Here is a 22803-nt window from a genome sequence, read left to right on the forward strand (position 1 = left end):
GGGTCTCATCTTCCAGCACTATCTCATGTTGCATTTTGGATAGTCTATTTATAGGGTTTTCATGGCGAAAGGTATTCAGAGGTTTGCCTTCCTCTGAGTCTGGATGCATCTTAGTCTGGTGTCTCAGCTTTGACCATTCTGCCTTGGGTGACGCTGCTAGGAGTCTAGCCTCTTGATCTACACTCCTGATGGCATTGGTCTCAGCTTCTTTGATACTTTCAAACCTGCTCGCCACATTAAGGTGTGCACCATAGAGGAGGTATGTGTATGTATAGTGTGGTGATTTGAGGAGTGTGTAGTAACAGAGAGGCAATCCTTGCGGGTCAAGAATCCTGAGTGTTTGTCACAGGGACATTATGTGGTGATTTTGTGTGCTGATTCTCTTGCTTCTTAAACTTACACAAATTGTAGTGGCAGCTGTTGCAACTACAGGTTAACCGTACACATAAAACAGTTGAGACTATTCAATAGAAAGAAACTGGGCTGTGGCAAAAGGCTTACTTTGAACTCAAACAGCTACATAAAAAACCCTACTTGTTCAAAATAGATATATTGAAACTGATCAGTTGCCTGGTTTCTAGTCAATGCTTGGCAGAACAAAGAACCTCTCCCGATACAAACCTACCCGTACACTGCGCTCAACATCAAAGGCCCTCCTCCGGGTGCCTACTCAGAGAGAAGCCCGGAAGGTGACAACGAGAAAAAGGGCCTTCTCAGTGGTGGCCCCCGAACTGTGGAATACTCTTCCTGATGAGGTACGCCTGGTGCCAACATTATTAGCTTTTCGGCGCCAGGTAAAAACCTTCCTCTTCTCCCAGGCATTTTAATATTTTACTATTTTAATACTTTTAATATTCAATGTTGTAATTTTTAACACCTTAACATCTTCACATCCTAATATCTTAACTAATTTAATTTTAATATTTATTATCATGTACTGAGTTTTTTAGTTACTTCTGTGTTTAATTATGTTTGATCTATGGTATAATGAATCTATTTTAAAGTTGTTTAACATATGGTTTTAATTGTGTATTGGTTGTTTGTCTGTTGTGCACCGCCCAGAGAGCTTCGGCTATGGGGCGGTATATAAATTTAATAAATAAATAAATAAATAAATTATGTGGCAGTGGATATAAAAATATATCCTGTGAATCAGAGTTTTCAAAAGGTTACTTCTTGTTGTTTTTAATGTAGACTAGTATAAGGTTTTGCTGTCACCACGCCTGTCTGTGAAACTGTGCAGTGCTTATCCCTTTAATGTAAAAGCTTTCTTCATTGTTCCTGTAGTAACCGAATGCACATGAGGGATTCTTGACAAATTTATTTCTCCATGTTCACCAGTACAGGAAGGGGGAGAAAAATAAAAGTATTGAGTAAATCATTACAGTAATTCAAAACACTTTAGATAGATCATGTCACATGCTTTATAAATTCCTGATTGATTGTGTGGAATTAAGTTATTGGGCTGAAAGCCAGTTAATGGAACACACATTGATGAAATCATTTTGAGGAGCATTAAATGGAACTTAAAATAAAGCTGAAATAGCTTTATGGATTTTCCACTCAAACTGTTTATGAACATTTATTGCTGGTAAATTACGTAGTGTCAAAAGAAAAATTTGCTGCGCCTGGGTTTTAATCAAACTCTTTTGCAAATAATAAAAGAAGAGAATAATTTATTGTAATGAAATGTACAGTACGTATAAATACACATCACATAATAGCTTCCCTCTATCTTATCTAGGTTATAGATATATGAGAATATACCACAAAATCAATTGCCTTGTTTAAAACAATGCTTCCTATAATTTTTATACAGCCTTTGTTCATAACAGATGGAGAAATGTTTTCAATGGCAAGAAAGAGCTGTTGATTTACCAGCAGATATAACAAGGTTTGATTTCTGCCAAGTATAGCTGGACAAATTATAATGAAAAGTTTTCTTTGTTTCTTTCATGATAGCCAGACAGAAATGTTTCCCTGTTGAGTATCTTATGGCTTGCATAGCAACAGCAGCAGAGCACATGATCTAGTGCAGGAATTCTATGTGCCACAAGAAGCAAACATCTTGCTCTGCTGTTACAACCTGCCTTGTTCACTTGAAAGAGTGCAATACCAGATATTACCATTTCTGCATCAGCATTTTGTATAAAAGACTTATCTGGGCCGTGTAGGGCATATTTCGTGGGAGGGTTGCAGTCATCATTGGCCCCTTGTATCACTTCCTTCACTGCACTGGAGTGGTCTCTCATAGAGTATCAGACTAGGACCTGGGAGACCAGGGTTCAAATCCCCATTCAGCCATGAAGCTTACTGGGTTACCTTGAGGTAGTCACAGTCTCTGAGCCTAATCTACCTCACAGAGTTGTTGTGAAGACAAAATAGAGAGGGAGGAGAACCACGTATGCCACCTTGAGCTCCTTGGATAAAAGTTGGGATGATGATGATAATGATGATGATGATGATGATGATGATGATAATAATAATAATAATAATAATAAATATTTATTTTTACCCTGCCCTTTTTCCAAAACTGGAACTCAGGGCAGCTTACAAATAAAAACTACACATGGGTAAAAAAACATACAAAAATATACAATTCAAATAGAATTAAACTATTCGTGACATTAAAACCATGAAACATACACTTAAGATACTAAGACAATTTAAAACATTAAGAATAGGACCATAGATGTGATGATGATAATGATAACAAAATTCAGTAGAGAACAGGAGGGATGTATGTATGTGTGTGTATGTGTGTTAAGGCTAAGAAGCAGCAGACAATTAAAGACTGTAGGTTTAAGGCAGCAGACTACTGTAGCAGCACACTATGAATATAGAGCTCTGCTGGAAGGAAGGGCAGGATAGAAATCAAATAATAAATAAATAAATAATAAATATAAGCAGTCTAATGAAAGAAGTGGGAGCAAACAGTTTTGTTGCCATAGAGAGACTCACCCCTGCCCTGCTGTCAAGGGTGACCAATTTCTATAGCTCTTAAGGTGGTTGTTGAAGTCAGTATTAGTGTGTTAAACAGTTAGTTAAATTACAGAAGGGATGCATACTGTACGTGGTACCAAAGCCTGTGTCGTCCCAGGAATGCAAAAATGGCAGTTTCCCAGTTCCGAGCTGTAAGGAAGAAAGCTCCAAGAGACCAGTTAAATTAAACCCTTTCACTCTCTTATGACTCTTTACATAGCTGTAATATACATACACATATGCCCTATGCAATGCCAGCCTTTTATATTTCAAGGTGGTGTCTTAGGGAAGGCAGAATACATCACACATTCAACTAGTTTTGACAGTAATTATGCACTTCTAGTATTATTAACCATCCCTTTGAGTCTGTGAGTTCAAATCCCTGCTCGTGTCTCCTGGGTGTCAAGGGCCAGCTAAAGATCATCCCCACAGTGAGTGGCTCAGGGGTTACGTGCCCTGCCACTTGTGCAGCTGTGGGCAAGCTGTATAGTCCCAAGGAGCACAGCTGGGGAGGACTAGCCTCAGAGGGAGGCAATGGTAAACCTCCTCTGAATACCGCTTACCATGAAAACCTATTCATAGGGTCGCCATGAGTCAAGATCGACTTGAAGGCGGTCCATTTCCATTTTGAGAACTTTTCAAAAAAAGTGTTCAAACATAGCGCCACACATTGACTGCATTTGGAAGTACAGCTCATGCAGTGTTTGTTATTCATATAGTACCTCATTTAAGATCTGCTTTAAAACAAATGATTGTTTCTATAGTAATAAATTGGACAAGTATATGAGGGGGGCACTCAGTATCCTTACTCTGGATAAGGAGTAAGGATAAGGATACTCTGGATAAGGATACTGTATGTATATTCTGAGAGAGAGAGATTAACTGTAAAATTAACTGGTTTAAAGATAGAAAAACTGTAAAATGGCATATTCCCCTGCTAACAGTTTATAACGTATACACTTGTGTTCTGTTTTGTTATTTCAGGAGCAGAAGGCACCGTGTTCCCTAAATCCATAGAAACTCCCAATGTCAGGGCAGACCCCTTCAAGGAACTAAGGTAAACTTTGTCATTGTAGTCTCAATGTAACTCAAAGGCACCTTGCTTGAATTCTGTATTCTGACTGGTGGCATTTTAGCGCCTGAACAAAGAAAGGAACACACACTTGTCTCATAGCATAGATGCTGCTGAATGGCAACAAAGCAGGTGCACATACAGTACCTGAATAAAAAGGGAGAATATGTGTCACTAGTGCTCCCATCTTTGTGCCTGCCAGACCTCAGGAAAATTGAGGCCGCTTTTTGGCTGTACTTATTGAAAGTGCTGAGAAGCCATAGTCAATCACAGAGTGATAGAAGGTAGAAGAATGATACAGTGATCACATTATCTTTTGTACAGATATGATAACCTGGTAACTGTGTTTATCAGTGCCCACCTGCTACTTCCCTGGTTCATGCCTGCTCACTGATAGAGACCTTGTATGATGAAAGAGCAAGCACACACATCCATCAAGTCATTCAAACATGTGAACTATGTGTGCAATTTCTTCTCTTTTTTTCAAGGAAAAGAAGTCACATGAGGAGTAGGTCTTCTGTGTCCGCAGAGGACTTTCACGATTTCTATGAAGTACTAACAGAGGCTAGCTCCTCTATCATGCTAACTGTTGCCAGCTGTGGCAATATTTGAACTGAGCACTGACAATAATTCTCTCAGCATTTTGAATAGGAAGCAATGCTTTCCAGAGTTGAGGTCAGCCTTACCTTTATAACTGTAAGCCAAGTGAGTAGTAAATTTAGTTAAAATGCCAAGAAGGTGGCCAGTAATCAAAGTTTCAGCTTGGATGTGGAATAAAACAGTTTTACAAAAATTATAAATATTTCTTTGTATAATTTGTCCCAAATGCAGTCCCTTGTTCCTTCTCCCCTAAATGTGACATTTTAAATGGAAATTTTTTTTACTGGTTGGGGTATTTGGGCAGCAGATCACAAGGAGCAGGTAACATTGTGCAGATCCAGACTAGAAACAACTTATATGTGGCAGCTGGGCTATACAGTGACCCTAAGATGTTGAGTAGCTTGTTATGTGGACTATCCCACCACATGGAGAGGTTCCATAATCTGCCAGCTTCCTCAAGGATATCTGCTGGTGGAATGGAAACTCTCCACATGATAGAGATGGGTCACTCTACACGTTAGAGGTTCTTGTAAATATTGTTTGAGTGCCTATTTTTTTTCACTAACTGCTGAAAATCACTAGCAAAGCAGCATGTTCATTTCCTCAGAGAATTCATTTCTTTTTGCTCCACAACTACAGTGCACGTCTTGCCAAACAGTAAGGCTCAGTTTGCATGTGATAATAAGTCAAACCATAGCTTAAAGGAGTCTGTGATCACTTTGTTCCTCCTCTGATCTTGCTGTTGCTGCTGTGAGCTAAGCCATTGTTTGACTTAGTGTGTCCTCTGAACCCAGTTTTTTTTTTGTTTGTCTCCTAGAGACAAACCATGAACTGTAAACATGAACAAACCTTGGTTATAGGTTGTAGTTTGTCTGGAGCGATACTAACCACACTTACGACACACTAAGCCAAACCATGGCTTGGCTCACAGCAGCTTAGCAGCAGCAAGTCTAAAGAAGGAGCAAAGTGGTCATAGTCTCCTCTAAGCCATGGTTTGCTTAGTGTCACATGCAAATTGAGCCTTAATTTATTTATTTATTTTATTAAATTTATATACCGCCCCATAGCCGAAGCTCTCTGGGGGGTTCACAACAGTCATACATCAAATACAATAAACCACTTATTTAGACAATTTAAAACAACTTTAAAAATTTTAAATTCTTAAAAAAAAATTAAATTCTTAAGGGTTAGCAATCTCTTTTCCAGGAGACCACATGCTTGTGCATAGTTTGGCTTATTAGCAAAATGTAAAACCAGGTCAATTTCTCTCTTTGCATAGTGTTTGCACATCATCATTGCATCAATGCCTTAGGCACTTGTGGAGTTTTATTGAAAATGTTTGAGCCTCAAAATACATGTTACAGTACACCTGGCTATTCCTTCTATTTTTCCATCTCTACGTCGTTTTGTGTCATCAACAATGATAAGTTCCAGGTGATTACACAGCCATCATTCTCCACAGACTTACTATCATCCTGTCTCTGATCACTGGCTGCTTTACAAGTGTGGGATCACCTTTTCTGAAGTCAGACATTGTTCTCTTCTCATTAGAGTGACATTGCCCTTGGCTGTCATCTTTGCGTTGTGTCCTCTCCTTATATGCCTTTGCCTTGTGGTGGCTTGGAGAGTTAGATTAAAGGTGGGGTAATGTTTGTAATTACCTTCCTTAGATATTAGACACATAGATGTCACATTTGTCATTTCATATAAAAGAAAAATGAAATGTCTTACATGGGCTATCAGCTGGTTTGACACGAACTGTTGTTATACTGATTGCCTTTACTTGATTTATGAATTCCTTACTGCCACAAAAATGTAGTGACGAAAATGTTTCTTGACTATTGAAGGATAAAAGAATCATGAAGACTCTGGATAGCATACGCAGTTCAACAGAATACATGGGTTGTTAATACATATTCTAATGCAAGATGCAATCCAGCTCTTAAATTATATACATTCCAATGAAACTCAAGCACACACTGTCGTACACTGGATTTCAGCCAGTGGCCACAACCCACAGATCCTTATGCATAGCAGTGGAGTGCACATATATGAGGATCTCCACATGTGTATCCCCAAAACAGGTAATTAGTACTTAGAACACTAGTCACCATTTGTGATTGTAGGAGAAAGTGCTGAGATAGGGGCTGCCTATCTAATCACAATGAGTGCATTTGCAATTATGGGAAAGTGCTGTGGGTAACAAAATGGTTGCCATGGGGGACATGGCATGGCACAAGATGGCTGCCATCTAAAACAGCAGAAAAAGAGACAGGGCCACAAAATGTTGTAGGCATGCCCTTCATCAATGGAAAAAAGGTACTTAAACCAGCCACTGCTAAGCTTGCTCACAGAGAAAAGCTTTGCACCTCTTCTCTGTTTAGAAGAGAATGAAGGGTGGGTGTCCAGTCCTGGCAGCCAGTGAAATATGGACATGTTTACGCTGTAGGGCGAGCAAATGGGAACTGAGTAGGAAGACAATACCGTTTTTCATGCATTGTGGATTTTTAAGGGGATATTTATTGAGACTAGCCATCTCTTAGGGCAAGGGTGTGGAATCTGTGGCCTGAGGACCTTATGCAATTTTCAGCCTAATTTCATGCAGATGAGGGAAGCCTGGGGAGAGAGAGAGGGAGAGAGGAATAATATGGCTGGGTAGATGCCAAAATGGATGGAGCAGTGAGAGGAGGAAGAAGGAAAATCCCGCTGCAAGTGATAAGTTCAGATTTCTGGCAAGAGAAATCTGCCCCTCTACATGCAGCTCACTAGGCACGGAGGGAGAGAGGGAGAAATTCAGCAAGATCTTTCCTGAATTGGGAGAGGGGTCGTGAATTACCCATACAGCAACCTTTTGCACAACAGTTGCATCCAATATAACAATATGTGCACCAAATCCAGCTTCCATAAGCTTCTTTTTCTGGCTTCATAGATTTGGATTGCTATAAAAAAAGATTAAGAAAATAATGTGTCCTTTCAAAATATTTGTTAATATGTCAAAAGTTGCCACTATAAGTGGTAATACTTTACTCAGAAATTAGCAGTTTGTTGAGAGGGTTGTTCTTTGTGTGATAATCTACAACAGCTGGAGAAATTATTCTCTCAGTTGTAGGCTTTGCAAATACTTTCAATGGAGCCCTCCTGACAACCCCTTTTCCTTTTTGTGCCATGGGTTGATGTGATACTTTTGCTGCTTTTGTATACCACGGTTCACACATATTGATTGGTGGGGAAATACTTTAATTTTTAGATGTGTTGTATACACAGTGTTGTTACAGACCCCTTGAACAGATGCATAGGTGTGAAGAATAATGGAGCAGATATGTCATTTAGAGGCCAAGAGAGAAAGTCCACACCGAGTGCAGAAAGAGGCCAAAGCTAATGAAGGCATCCCACAGTAGACCAAGAACAAAGCCGTGCGGCTTTGCTCCACTTGGCCATTTCTATTCTTTGCTCCTATTCCTGCCATAATTGTAGTTGACAGAGTCCCTCCCCCCCAAAAAATGTCGTATTTTCATGCTACAGTAGTAATGAATCATATTTGAAAATGTGTTAAATACATATGGTCCTCATCCTATTTTCATGTGGGTGGCAAGGAGGGGGAAATGGGCTGTGAGGGAAAGGTGTGTGTGAGAGAGAGAAGCATGCTGTCCAAGGCTCTGGTCCTGCCAACCACTGGCCCAGCCCTGCCATGCCATCCAGTTCCCCATTCCTGCTTTAAATAAATAAGCAAACATTAAGGCCACAGAAACCTTTGTGGCAACAACCATATTTTCCATTTGATACTCTTTCGGATTGAAAAGCACAGTAGCCGGCAAGTAAAAAATAAAAGAGAATGTTTGAGGCAGTAGAAGAGAGAAGAAGAATGCCATGAATGAACTCAGAAAATTGTCTGTCATAACCATGATGCGTTTTTTAAAAAATAACCATCACTGAAGAAAACAAAACTCTTGCAGATTCTCTACATGATATGTACAAATGAGTATTAATAGCAACTAATTTGTATTGGCAATGATTGCAATGTATCCAGAAGAGCTTCTCGGTACATCTACTGCTAGAACTCTCATTATCATTTGTATAGGACATCAACATCATGCTGCTATACAGGGGAACAGAAAATATGCAGGATAGGGAGAGGAGAAGATAGTAGCAAATGAGTTTAAAAAGGACAGGAGAAGGGTGATAAAGCATATGATCTATGATGGATAGGAATGGAGCACTAACTCAAGGGGTAGCAGCTAACTGACAGAGCAATCCTATGCATGTTTACTCACAAATAAATCTTATTGAGGTCAATGAGCTTCAGTGTGTGTAGGATTGCAGCTTAAGGCATCTGCAGTGAACACAGTGGGACTTACTTCTGAATGAACATGCATAGGTTTGTGCTGTGCATGAATGAATGAATTCTAACTTTGAACTCTTTAGGTAGTGTTTGGGGGTTTAATATGTAGTACACTAATAAATGTTGGTATGCAAAAAGCAAAATGAGACTTGTGTTAATAAGTTTACAAGGGCCACATGTTCGTAAGAATGTAAAAAAAGCCTGTTGGATCAGGCCAATGGCCCCTCTAGTCCAGCTTCCTGTTCTCACAATGGACAACCAGATGCCCATGAAAACAGGACCTGAGCGCAACTGCACTCTCCCAACTTGTGATTCCCAGCAACTGGCATCCAGTGGCATATTGCCTCCAACAGTGGAAGTAGGACATACATAAACATCTCCCCTGCCTTGTAACCATTCATGCCATTTGTATGGGACCACTCATGACTGTGCATGAAATGGCTGAATAACATTTTTACAAAGCTGCTGCAAAGGCCTGTTTTGGGACAATTAGTTATTGATACTATACATATTTGGAACCTTCATGCAAGTACAGTAGATGTTAAGATTGACCTCTAAAATGGTTAATTCATCAAGTAAGGAATAAATTGTGTGGGACTGGTTATGAAATAAATAATGCAACTGGAATAATTTACATAGTGCATGATACACAGTTCTTGCTATAGAAAAACAGTGTATCAGGGAAAAGCCATAGAACAAATGTAGGATGCAGGGACTAGGAAATTAGAAAAGTGGTGAGAGCAAGAAACACAAACATTTTAAACTAACGAAAGAGAAATGCTTTAAGATAGCAAAAATAAAATGTACAAGGAGAAGGCTGTGCTATGATGGTTATATTTGAATAACAGTATAGTACAGCTTGCAAAATTGTACAAAGAAACGTACAAGGAAAAGGCTGTGATATGCTGGTTATCTTTGAATAACTAAGTATAATACAGCTTGCAAACTTGTGATAGGCCTCTGCTAAGCAGTGCTCTTGTAGAGCTTTTAATATCTCAGTGGGCTGACTTGTTCAACCAGAAAGTGATATTCACCTATGGCTAACTGATTTTAAGGGGCAGAAGAACCTCTCAAACTAATAAGCAAAGCCACCTTTGCTTACATATTCAAGGGACATATTTTTTTAAAAAAATTATATCATTTGGGAAATGCAAATACATTGGAAAGCCACCTGTGATCAAGCTCAGGGCTGGGGTGGGAGGAATTTTAAACCTTGCCCCACCTTCAGTGTGGTCCCAGATTAAAATCCCACTCCCAGCTACTATTTACATTGGGAGGGAATCTCCCATTGGTACCAATGGAAGATTCACTCCCGATGGAAAAAGCAGCTTTCGGGGGGGGGCAGATCTTGGAAAAGTTACTTTTTTAAGCTACAACTCCCATCAGCCCCAGCCAGCATGGCCACTGGATTGGGCTGATGGGAGTTGTAGTTCAAAAAAGGAACTTTTGCAAGCTTTGGGGGCAGGTGTCATCTGGAACTCTGGCAGGATGGATAGAGTTAAAATACATCTCCCTTTCCCCTCAGTCTAGTGTTTGATTGCACACAGACAAACCCCGGCTTGTTATTTGCATTTGTAAATTATTCACATAATTTAAAATGCCATGTTTATCATTATGTGTAGTTTGGCTTTTCTTTTCATATAGTGAGGTGCTTGTCTGAAGCAGCCCTACATGGAAAAAAAATCAAATGACCCTGTCACAGGATGATTTTCCCCCCTATGTTGGAAGATTTCACACAGTTGAGATAAGGACTGGAAGAAATAAAACTTGGCAGTCCGTTTTCTTCTCTCTTCTTTCCCCATCCCCCACTCCCTCTCCAGTTGTTCTTCTCTTGTATGCAAGATTTGTTGAAGAAAAAGTTGGTCCTCTAGTGTTAAAAAATAGTAAGCAAATGCAATTATGCATTATTGAGAAACAAGTGGCAGATGAAATGGACTGACACTCTGATTTAGTTGAGAAGAATTCTCCTAGACCATGTAGGGCACTGACTGACCTATCTAAATAGTCCAAGTGAGACCGGTTGTTCTAGGCAGCAATTTCAAGGCCATGTTCCAGTAATCCGGAAAGGTTCATTTTGCCAAACGGTAGTTCCGAATGAAGTAGTGCTTCTTTTTATTACATGTTGTAAAGGGTTTTCGAAAAATAAATAAAAGAAAGGCAAATCTGACTACAAATAACAGCTCACTGTAAAACCCATTAAATTCATAATGATAAACATGACAAAAAAGGTGCCCTGTATATGAAAAAAAAAGTAGTGCCGATATACAGGGAAGGGGAGGTCAGAAAATGGAAATCCTTTTACTAATACAGGCTCACAGATAATTTTAGCTACTTTGGTTGCTCATTAGGATTATACGTCAAAGACGCTGAGTATAACCCTCAGCATGTTTGCGCTAAGCCATGGTTTGGTTAGTGTTATATGTGAATGCAGCCAAATTGTATACACAACCCCAGTGTGTAGGTATATACATTGTACAGTCTTCTTGGAACATCCACTTCTTGAATAGCATGTCATGAACAACTCAAAACCTTCTTAAGCTAATTTTTAAGTACAGAGAGCTTTTGCTGTGTGTATACGTGGCAGGGAGGATAGAGAGGTGAGCAGTCTTTATGTGCATTCTGAGATGGTGGAGTCCCATGAGAGGACTGTACCAGACCCATACGTTGGTGATGCAGACTTCAGAAAGCCAGTATTGCTTTTGCTCCTTGTACTTGAAACTTCTTCCCCCATTGTTTATTCTTCTTTTATGTGTGTATTTTTAAGATTGCATATGTGGTGCAGCCCCTAGTGAGAGATGAGAACTGGAGGAAATAAAACTTGGCAGTCAGCTTTCTTATTATTAATGTGGGAGTAATACCAACTTTCCCTAGAGGTCTGTTTAGGGAAGATCATTGTGAAAACAACTGCTTTCCATATTATAATATTTGTCCATCTTCAACCTATCTCTGCCAGCTACATGGCTCAAAATATTAGGGCTTGTTTTTAGATCTGGGGAATACTTTTCTATTTTTCATACAGGGAAAATAATAATAAAAAAATCACCTAAAAGATAAATCCAGCTTAGAGGTGGTGCACCCTGAAGGCCACAACTGTCATGATTTCAGCATGGCAAACATGTATATTTCAAAAGCCTTTGTGTGAAGCCCAGTATAGAATTCTTGATAAGGTGTTGGAATATGAAGCATGTAAGCCTTAAGTTCTGGTCTACATATGATTGTGCACTGTGGATTCTTTTGCTTTTTAATTCTGAGTGTGTTTGGGCTACATTTTCAACCAGAGATAAAAGGGAAAGAAAAGGCTCACTGAAGTCAAAGGAACTAGGTTTTAATCCCCCTTGTGCTCAATGAGTATGTATCAGGGCAGTGGCCTATTTAATGCTGATGCTAATAGATGTTTTACACAGAGGCCTGGTTCACATATGACAGTAAGCTGTAATACAAACCTGGCTCCCTATTAATGAGCTGCATGCTAGTACACACTGCTCAAATCACACCATCTTGCTCCTTTCCTTACACTCCAAGAAAGAAAAAACCCACAGAGCTGGCTTAGCTTTACATGTGAACCAGCACTTGTAATTTTTTTACTTAAAAAAAAAAAAAGCCATGACAGAAGCCAAGCTTTGTTTTTGCTTTATTGCTTGTGCTTAGGAGAACAAACCATGAGCACTGATTCATGTGTAATGTTAAGCCAGTGCTATTGTTTGTTCCCCCCCCCACCAGCATGGCCAAAGGGAGGGGTGAGATGAGTACAATTTGAGCACCATGCTGCTCCTTCATGGAAAGTACTCTGTACTTTGGTTTACCATTGCATATGAATGGGATCAGAAAGACTATAGGTTTTTATATAATGCTGCCCAAGCAGAGTTCAACTTGTGCATCAGGACTTTCCCTTCCTTTTCTCCCCCTGTGTACCACCAACATCTTCTCAAGATGGTTCCCCCAATACCCAATTTTGAGGGTGAGGCTGCAGGAGCGAGGGGAGGAATGGAAAGTTCTGTTACACAAGTGAAAGTCTGTTGCACAGAGATAGTGGGAAATTGAATTTCCCTAGGCAAAGGGGAAAAAATCCAACAGATGGAGTTCATAATTAGCAGTGGCAATAGCACAGCTTTATTTCTGTTTTTATTTTACATTTCTGCAAGAGGCAACAACAGTAATTGCACTGGCAGCCTCGCCATTATTTTGAATACTCTACAGTGACATGGACATAGCCCTATTCCAAGGCATGGGGTGGGGGGCAGCCCCAGTGAAAAAATGGTGGGGAACACTTGGAGAAAATTCTGCAAAGGGAAAATTCTTTTTCTGTGAGGAGAGGGGAGAAAATCTCAGAATTTTTTTTAGAAAAATGTCTGAGAAATTTTGGCTCCGCTCTAATAAACAGTGAAAGCTGGCAGACTGCAAAAAGTAGACTGCAAAAAGTAAATGCATCTGAAAGTATATCCCGATTCAGAGAAAAACTTTTTTTATAAGATGAAGAACAGGGAAGCAAAAGTGATCATAAAAGAGCTTAAGTGAATAATTCTAGGTTGATGGGCAATTTGGAGACCCCAGATTTCTGCAGCCATAAAACTGACACTGGAGAAGAAATAGCCACAGAATCTGATCTCACAGCAATATTAAATCCACAGTGATACAAGATGAGTATTAGAAAGTAGTCCCTTGTGTCTAACAAAGAGAATCTCATCTATTAGAGAAGCTGCAGATAATCTCTGGTCTCCATCTGTGACAGCTGTACTAATGATGTTGTTAGATTATTGCTTACGTGATGCTTATTTTTATTTGGATGTCAGATTTCCCTCCCCTTCTCTTTTCTTTTTAATTTTATTAGGAAAAGGTCAATAATGGTAAGACTCACTGATTATTGTCATTGGGATGCTAATGTTTACTATCTTGACAAGTAATTTTGTTAGCATCAGGATATTGCACACAGTGTCCCTTGCCAGTGGTGACATGAGTCTACTTGATATTCCACTGTTAAAGCCTTCTGGCAAGGAACAACTTAATGTTTGTAACAGAGTCCTTCCTTTCCTGTGATGCAATGATAGGTATTTTTAGACCATGAACTTAATTGTCTTACTGGGATGGCGGGGGGAGGCTCTTTAGGTGGTACTTGCTTGAAAATGTGATGAGCCAGCCTTGCTGCATTTGAGGACCCTGCTGCTCGTTCAGCTGAATGTGGCCCTGGACGTCTGTCCCAAAGTCCTCTCCTGGTGGCACCATTGCTTTCTTTCTGCCATTTACAGGAAGCATGTTAGAAAGGATTTAATTTGGGACTACTTTTTCACATAGCTCTTCACAATTCCATGCAACACCCTCACACAAACCAACCTTCCCTGTGAAAACAGAAGGTTAAAAAAATGGCAAAGTAAAAGAGTCAGGCAGTTAATGACCCTGTTGATTTGGAGCGAGGCAATGGGCAAGAAAAGAATTTTCACTACCAGATGAAATTTTTCCTGTGGCGTGGTGGTTAGAGTGTTGGACTACGACCTGGGAGACCAGGGTTTGAATCCCCACACAGCCATGAAGCGCACTGGGTGACCTTGGGCCAGTCACTGCCTCTCAGCCTCAGAGGGAGGCAATGGTAAACCCCCTCTGAATACCGCTTACCATCAAAAACTCTATTCATAGGGTAGCCATAAGTCGGAATCGACTTGAAGGCAGTCCATTTTCATTTTCAGCTGGAATTAGTCCCTGGTCATAAAATAAATGCACTACAACACAATTGCAACAGCTTTACACTTATCTCACAACTCTGTTTCACTTCTATTCTTCTAGGGTAGTGAGGTAGGAACTAAGAGTTGGGAGGAGCAGAATATCTTCCAGCACTCTCTGTTTTGACGCCTATAAAAATATGTTTTCTATAATACTAAAAAGCTCCTTTTGTCCCACAGTTAGTTTAGTCCCCGTTATGCCTGTCATTCTATCCCAGGTTGTGCTTTCATTCACGTACTATGTAATCATTATAATTGTTTTTTCCTATTGTTAGAAGCAGTTTCACTTGCCCACGTATTTCATCAGCTGTTTTAATACAAAAAGGAATATGACCGGGTGGTGTATGGGAGATTAACAGTTTAATCTTTTTGCATCACTACTAGCAATTTTTTCTAACAAATATACTTTCTAAACTATTCCATCTGTCCTCCACTAACCTTGTATAGAAAATCGATGCTAATAAGTGCAGGATCTTAGGAATATTAATGATAGCCATTTCATACTTTATGGCAGACTCATCATAGTGAAACGGCTTAATACTTAATTACAATGCTCATTCTTCCCTCAAGTTCATATGGCATTGTGCAGATGAATTTTTGCAATGACATCTGTGGGAAAATGAGTGGCAAAATTATTTAGTTATTCATTATAAAGTCTAGTATGTTGACTGTGTGCTGATTAAGATGACATTGTGGCACATACGCCATACAGGAAGTGTAGGCCTAAGGTCTGTTCTTTAAGGTGATCGGATGTTTGCGATGCGAGGATTGAAGCCTTGTGGAAAAAATAATTCAAGATGCCCTTCAACTTCTACAGCATATATGTTTAGTGAAAAATATTTATTTTCATTTACTGCATGCTAAATGATTAAGGTCAGCCACAGTAAATAATTTTGAATAACATTAGCCTCAATTGCCTAACACAGTAAACCAAACTATGGCTTACCAGGACTGCACATATGTGCAGGCTTCCAGAAAGGCACTTACAGCCACTTTGCTCCTTCCAGGTCTTTTTTGCTCCCGTTCCACACTGAGCTAAGCAAAGGTTTGGCTTAGTGTTTCATCCAATCATGGTTAAGCGCTCTCCTTTCTGAGCAAGGGGGCTGCGAGTTCCTCTCCAGCAGGTGACATGTTTGCATGTAAACCACAGTTTTGTATAGGTTCAGTAGAGATTCTTAAAGGGTTTTAGGGTGTTTTTTGTAAGGGTCTTACAGGGTTGTCTAACAGCATTTTAGGATGGTTTCTATAGTGTTGCCAGTTAAAGGGTTGCTCAGATAATTTAGGAATGAAAGAATTTGCCAATCACTGTAGTAACAGTCCATAAGCAGAACCCACCTGAAACTTCTTCTAAGGAAGTTTCATTTAAATCAGTGGAAGGTGTGTACGCAAACACCTTTGTTCGTACACAGTTTTTTTTACTTATTTCAATGTGAGCTATATAGGTAAGCCCCCACCCTGCCCAGTGCAACAGGAACACATTTGCAGAACATCCCTTCTTGTTGCACCTCATTTTGAATCAGGACTCACCCAGGTACAGCCCAAGTGTTTTGCAAGGGTTGAGCGGCGCCTTGGAACATGTGATGTTAATATTCAAGAAACAAGTGTCTCTTAAGTACATTCAGAATGCATTCTCCTTGCCATATATGCTCACCACCATCAGTAATTAAATACCAAGACATCTGGGTCAGGAGCTGGGCTTCCAGAAAGGACTGAGACTCATCAGTTCTCTTTTTAGAAATTGACTACTGCCTTTTTTATGTTTAAAATCAGTTATTAGACATCCACCCAGCAATAAGAGCAGCCAACCAGCTTTGTTTCTTTAGTTGCAATGTATATGGCATTGCTCCTTCCTCTTTTGCAATAAAATATTTTTAGAGAAGCATTCATGTGAGGCCAGCTGAGAAGCAACACACTATAAATCACCATGCAATGTGACATTTTTAATAAACTCTGAGATTTCCCATCTCCAGTGTTATCATAACTACATTTATGTTTGAAATACAGCAGCCTGAACAGAGACCATTGCACTTGGAATAAAACTGCAAGGGAAATTATGACTGTTGCTCACTTCAGTATACGTGATTGCAGCCCACATTCATGTTACATATTTCTTTTGTAAACTATGCATGATTTGGAGTCATGGGCAGGAATGTTATGAAGCTGGAGTTTAGGTGACCCCCTTGGGGAATATCACAAGAGAATTTCTTCCCTTTTACTTCACTGTTTGGTGTTAAGAAATACCCATTCCTGTAGGCAACATTTGATGTGTGGACTCTTTTCAGGCTTTGGCTTAGTGTGTTTGTTTGTTTATTTATTACACCTTTATACCCCTGTTGTGGTTAAGCTCTCTCCTCACTAACCCCCACTAACCATGAATTGTAGCCAAGAACAAATCTTGACTTAGCTCAGTATGGCGCAGCAGTAAAAAGGACCCCAGTAACACATAGTTTGGCTTACTGTCTAGGGTTGCCAGGTCTCCAGTTTTGGCATGGAGACTCTGGATATTTGGGGTCCTCTCCAGGTATCCAGATGATCACCGGACTCTCAGCTTTCTTTTTTAAAAAAACTTAAGTGGTCTGATTCAAGAGATATACACCAAAATGTCAGGGGCCCCCCATTTTCTATTAAATGAGCTCGTAGCTGGCTACTCTAAACCCGCTCTTTCAGGTTTGTAGCCAGTAAGTGAAGTCAGGGTTTTGATTGACAAGGCATTAGCTAGACTCCATCACAAGGCCAGAAAACTGTTGCTTTTTTCCTACTTTTCTGAAAATGTCATAAATTGAGTAAGTATATATCTTAGAGTCTTTTTCTCTCTTGTGTGCAGGAGTCAAACACGTTTAAATTTTCCGGGCTATTGAAGAGGGCAGTGATTTGAAAGCCTTTCCTATATGAAGCTTTAATTCAATATTAGCTTTTCTGGGAGTAAAGCTGCAAAGCTAATCCCACATACCCAGAGTAAACCCCATTGAATTCAACAGGACTTTTGAGTAGACATGGTTAGGATTGTGCTGTAAACTAATGGGACTTTTGAGTGAACATAGTAAAGGATTGTGTTTGTGTTGTAAAACTTTCCCTCTCCAATCTTATTTTTTAAAGCAATTAGGCAGGGTTTACATAGGTATCACTGATTTAAATATGAAGGAAACTAATACTGATTTTATATTTCTTTAAAAGTTCTGCAATGACCAACTGGTTTTGACCATAAGCTATTACATGGGGTATATGTATTTTTATATCTCCAGTGTGTGTATATCTGGAGTCTTCCCAATAACCCTGTGAAGTAGGGTTGGTGACTGGAAACCAAGGCAGCTCACACCAAGAAACAAATCCCTTTAAAATCCAATAACCATAAAAACAAGTATAAACAGTTGCAAAACAGGTTAAAGTGGCATGATTCTGAATTTTGGGTTGGGTGAGTGAATTTCCTTATCACATGAACTTGCAGTTCTGTGCACGCTTCCCTGTTTGAGTAAGTCTGACTGAATACATTAGGACTCGCCTCTGAGTAAACAAACATAGGATTGCACTGTAAATATATTTACAGGTTGTGTGAATAATAAACATCTTTGACAGTCATGCTTATATAAATATTTCTTCATATCAGGTCCTGATAAGTATTTGATTTCACACTGTGGTTGTACATTATTATTTCCTTTACATTTTAAGTGTGCCCTTCTTCCCTGGGTGGTCATGGTTCCCCTCTGTTGTTTTCATCCTGAGAGGCAGATGAGGCTGAGAGATGGCGAGTAGTCCATGGTCACCCAGTAAACTTTATAGCTTATTTCCATTTAAAAAAATTAATCAAAACGATATACATGCAGGCAAAGTTTATTAAGTAGATCCACACAACACATTTAAAGCACATCCAACTTGCATTTAAAGTTCGTGACTTCCCCTAAAGAATCCTGGGAAGTATAGTTTCTTCCTCACAGTTATCATTCCCGCCCCCCTTACCAGATTACAGTTCCCATGATTATGTGATGGGATTCATGTCCTTCAAATGTATGTTGAATGTCCTTTTAAATGAATGGTGTGGACCTGCCCTAGATATGCTGGGCATTCATCAGTGAATTCAAAAGAACAATTTTAAAATATACTTTTTTGAACAGGGGAAGGGCTGTAGCTCAGTAATAGGGCACATGCTTTGCATGCAAAGGTCCAAAATCCAACCTCTGGAAAAGTCAATTGCCTTGAATCCTGGAGAGCCAATGTTAGTCCATGTCATCAGCACTGAGCTAGATGGTACCAAATGGCCTGAGTCAGTATAAGGCAAATTCCTTTGTTCCTAAAAATGGAAAGAGATCTAAGGGCCACAGTGACTTCAAAATTTATTTATGTATTTTATTTACAACATTTATATATTGCATAATTGTAAAGCGGTTTAAAGAAGAAATTAAAACAAAATTATTTGCAAAAACAGTTAAAGACAAGTATTTAAACCATTCAAAATAATAAAACCAACAGTGAGTTAAAAACAGATAAAACACACAATAGCTTCTACATGTCTGGGTAGGCTTGCCTAAACAAAAATGTTTTTAGCAGGTGCTAAAAAGAATACAATGAAGGTGTCTGCCTAATGTCAATAGGCAGGGAGTTCCAAAGCATAGGTGCTGCCACACTAAAGGCCTGATTTCTTACAAGAGCAGAACAAGTTCTATGTGGAACCCGTAACATGGAAAGCACACCTTGAACTTGGCCTGGTAGCAAATCAGCAACCAGTGCAGATTTCAGAGCAGATGTATTATGTGCTGATAGGGTCTCACTCATGTCAGCAATCGTGCCTCAGCATTCTGCACTAACTACAGCCCCCGGCTCAGGTTGTGCTGTATGGGGATTTCTGTGACCTTGGCTAACTGGCTGCCAGGATTTTTTTAGTTTTGGGTTTTGGTTATGAATCCTGACTGGTTGTGGGATGCTGAGTTTTCTGTCTTACTCATAGGAATCTTGTTGTGGTTGGTATGGTATTGCATGTAGGAAATCATCACTGTATTTTTTTTACCTATTTGCATTTCATTTACCTCTAACCTCACTCTGTTACATCCATAGAAGCAAGAGTGGTTCCATGCACTCAGCTCAATCCCCTTAAACCGAATGATGATGCATCTTGTTGGTTTCATGACGGTTTGTTTCTTGCCCAATAGTGGTAAAAGAGAATTCACATACTGGGAAGTTTGGCTGCAATTGTTGTTCCCAAGCTGCTGCCTGTGAAGGTAGACCAAACCATGTGTGTTTTCTCTGTCAATTATTATTCACTGGAATTGTGTTGGCTGTCAAAGTGGGTTTCTAGCAGCCCACAGGGCAGACAGAAAAGGGTAAAGAATCTTCTCTCTCTTACTCATTTCTCAGACCATGTTAAAAGGTAGGGACAGGGCATTCCACACAGGGGGTTGCCAAGCCTGCTTGGGTATGGATATCTTTGCAGAGGACCCCTAGTCAAGCTTTACCAACAGCACAATCCAAGCCATATGTACTCAGAAGTATGTCCTATTGAGTTCCATGGGGCTTAGTCCCTTAGTAAGTGTGTTTAGAATTGCAGCCTTTGGGGGCATCCATCTTTACTCCTGAGTGCTCCCATCTAACATCTCCACCACAACCCTAGGCTCCTTTCTGCAATGGCCTTCTGGTGACTGGGCTGGCCTAAGGGCACTTAAACCCTTCTTGCCAGAAGCAAGTAGGCTAGAGTAACGGTTCCGTACCCATGCTCCATCTTTTAGCTAAAGTTTCTATCTTAATTTCCAATAAGAGAAATGTTTTTGTTTGAATTGTATGCTCCAAGTAACTGTGGTTGATGCTTAATGTATCATGTTTAGTGACATCACTCGGGCCCACCCCTGTGACATCGCTCAGGCCCACACCCATGATATCACTAGGGTCCGGCCCTGAAATCTCAGGGTTTGCGATGCTTCTGACCTTGCCACCCCATTACTGTTACAGATGAGCCAGGCCATTCTCCAAAAGTATATGGATTATGTAACTTTATACTACATATTTGTAGTTTTTTTAAATAAAAATGCAAACTTTAATAGATGCACTTCTTTTCTTTCTTGGTGAAAGAACAGTTCAGTTCTGCCCTCCTTGGTCAAGAAAATCAACATGAAATTGAAGATCTCAGAGGGAATGGAGGTTCAACTTTTAAAAGGAGTTTTACCAGGAGAAATTCCACAGAAAAGTGATATCAAGTAGAAGTAGTCAATTCTCTACTCTAATTTTTATTTTATCTAAGTTCATGCTGCCCAGTTAGAAGCCAGAATCCTTCCTGTTCCTTAAGGTCACAAATATACAACACTCACATAACATTGGCTAGAAATTTGTTGTTGCTGATAAAAGATTTAACATAGTTTGTCAGACAATTTCAGTCTTTGTGTATTCCCAGCTATGGAAAACTTGTGATAAAAATCTAGACAGAATGTGTAGATAGATGCAGACTAGTACAACTGGTCAAAAAGAAGCATACATTTTCATATTTATTTATCACTTACAACAACAAAAAATTTCAACATGACTTTTAAATAGATATTTATAGATCATATGGCTGAATGTTTGATTAGTTCTTAAAGAATATCAAATACATTCAGATATTCTGAGATTTGGTAAAATGGGAATATTATTTACTGTGATATAAGGCTACTTATATTGCATTGTGAACCTTATAAAAGGGTAGTTCAAATAATTGAGGGTTGCGTAGTGGGGGGTTTGCTGTCTAATTTATGTTAAGCTCTTTGGCTGTCAGTCCACTGTTGTTATGACAACAAACACCCTGTTCCAGTCATTCCATCTGTTGACTGCAGCCAGAAATCAATAGCTATTTTCATAACAATGTGAAAGCTAGAAGAAATAGGTACTATATTGAAGTATAATGGAATTTTTAACGTTTCGAAATACAATATTTTATAAACTTCAGTTGAGAGATCATAAATACTTTCTTGTGTTTGCAAAGCCTTTACCCTCTGTTAAATTATACATAGCAAGAATTATAGCTGTTTTCCTCTAAGATCAAAAAGAAGTAGCTACATTTTCCCCCGATGGCTTGAAGTGATTTTATCTTTTAATGATAGGTTGCTGCCACTGAACTGTTCTTCATATGTATAATTCTTTGCAGGTTTAACCCAAAGGACACTGTGGCTGACTGAGTTTCTTTTTAAAATGTCATTATATTCCTTGGCATACATACATCGTCAGAGCCACCCATGATGTTGGCAAAGCAATCTAATTCCATCATTGTGAGGAGGATTGTAGTCTTTTACCTAAAACCACAGAGTCCAAACAGCTAATGAGGCCTGATTTTGAAATCAATTTAAAATTAATGACCATGAGGATAAGGCACAGCATTTTGCAAAAACCAGTATTTTATAATGTTCGACTCTTCATAGTAGTGTAGTGGCAAATTCAGAAGTGCAGGGTCCCTTCATGATAGTCATAGCCACGTCCTGCTCCCCCCCTTTCTTGTTGCTGGGTTGAGAATGAGATGCTTGTTACTGCTTTCTCCCACAACAATAGATGTCCCTACGAGCCAATGGGGGGGACCCCCTCTAGGATGCACACCTTAACGTGGTGAGGGGGTTTGAGAGTGTTGAAGAAGGGAAGAACAAAAGCCCTATTCCAAAAGGTTAGAGAAATGAAAGGGAAATTTAAACCAAGAGTAGGGATGTTGAATAATCAGCAGGGGAACACACTGACTGACTGAGATGAAATAAAAGGAAGATGGAAGCAATACACTGAAGAACTCTATAAAAGAGATGCCAGGATGACAGATTCATTCACGGAGGAACTGTATGATGAAGAACCAGAAATTTTAGAATGTGAGGTGAAAGCTGCTCTTAAAATATTGGGAAGAAACAAATCACCAGGAACAGACAGCATACCAATAGAGTTGCTACAGGCTAATGAGACTGAATCTGTCCAAATTTTGACAAACATTTGTCAAGAAATATGGAAAACTAAACAATGGTCCACAGACTGGAAGGGTTCAATATACATCCCAATTCCAAAGAAAGGGGATCCCCAGGAATGCAGTAATTTTTGAACTATTGCCTTAATATCCCATGCAAGTAAAGTAATGCTCAAGATTCTACAACAAAGGCTGTTACCATATATGGAGT

The 22803-nt window shown here is 39.5% G+C and overlaps 1 protein-coding gene across 9 annotated transcripts in view; it reads left to right on the forward strand.

Annotated features, from left to right (window-relative positions):
* SGCD (sarcoglycan delta) overlaps positions 1 to 22803 on the forward strand; it is a 379008-nt gene that overhangs the window by 243871 nt on the left and 112334 nt on the right. For 8 of the 9 annotated variants that reach the window (XM_061617471.1, XM_061617469.1, XM_061617474.1 and 5 more), the window contains exon 6: positions 3967 to 4039. In XM_061617471.1, the coding sequence (XP_061473455.1) occupies positions 3967 to 4039 (73 nt within the window). Of the gene's footprint in view, positions 1 to 3966; positions 4040 to 4542; positions 4811 to 22803 lie in introns of those variants that run through there. The other variant, XM_061617472.1, reaches the window with a different exon arrangement.

Source organism: Rhineura floridana, chromosome 3, assembly GCF_030035675.1.
Source record: "Rhineura floridana isolate rRhiFlo1 chromosome 3, rRhiFlo1.hap2, whole genome shotgun sequence".
Classification (NCBI taxonomy): domain Eukaryota; kingdom Metazoa; phylum Chordata; class Lepidosauria; order Squamata; family Rhineuridae; genus Rhineura; species Rhineura floridana.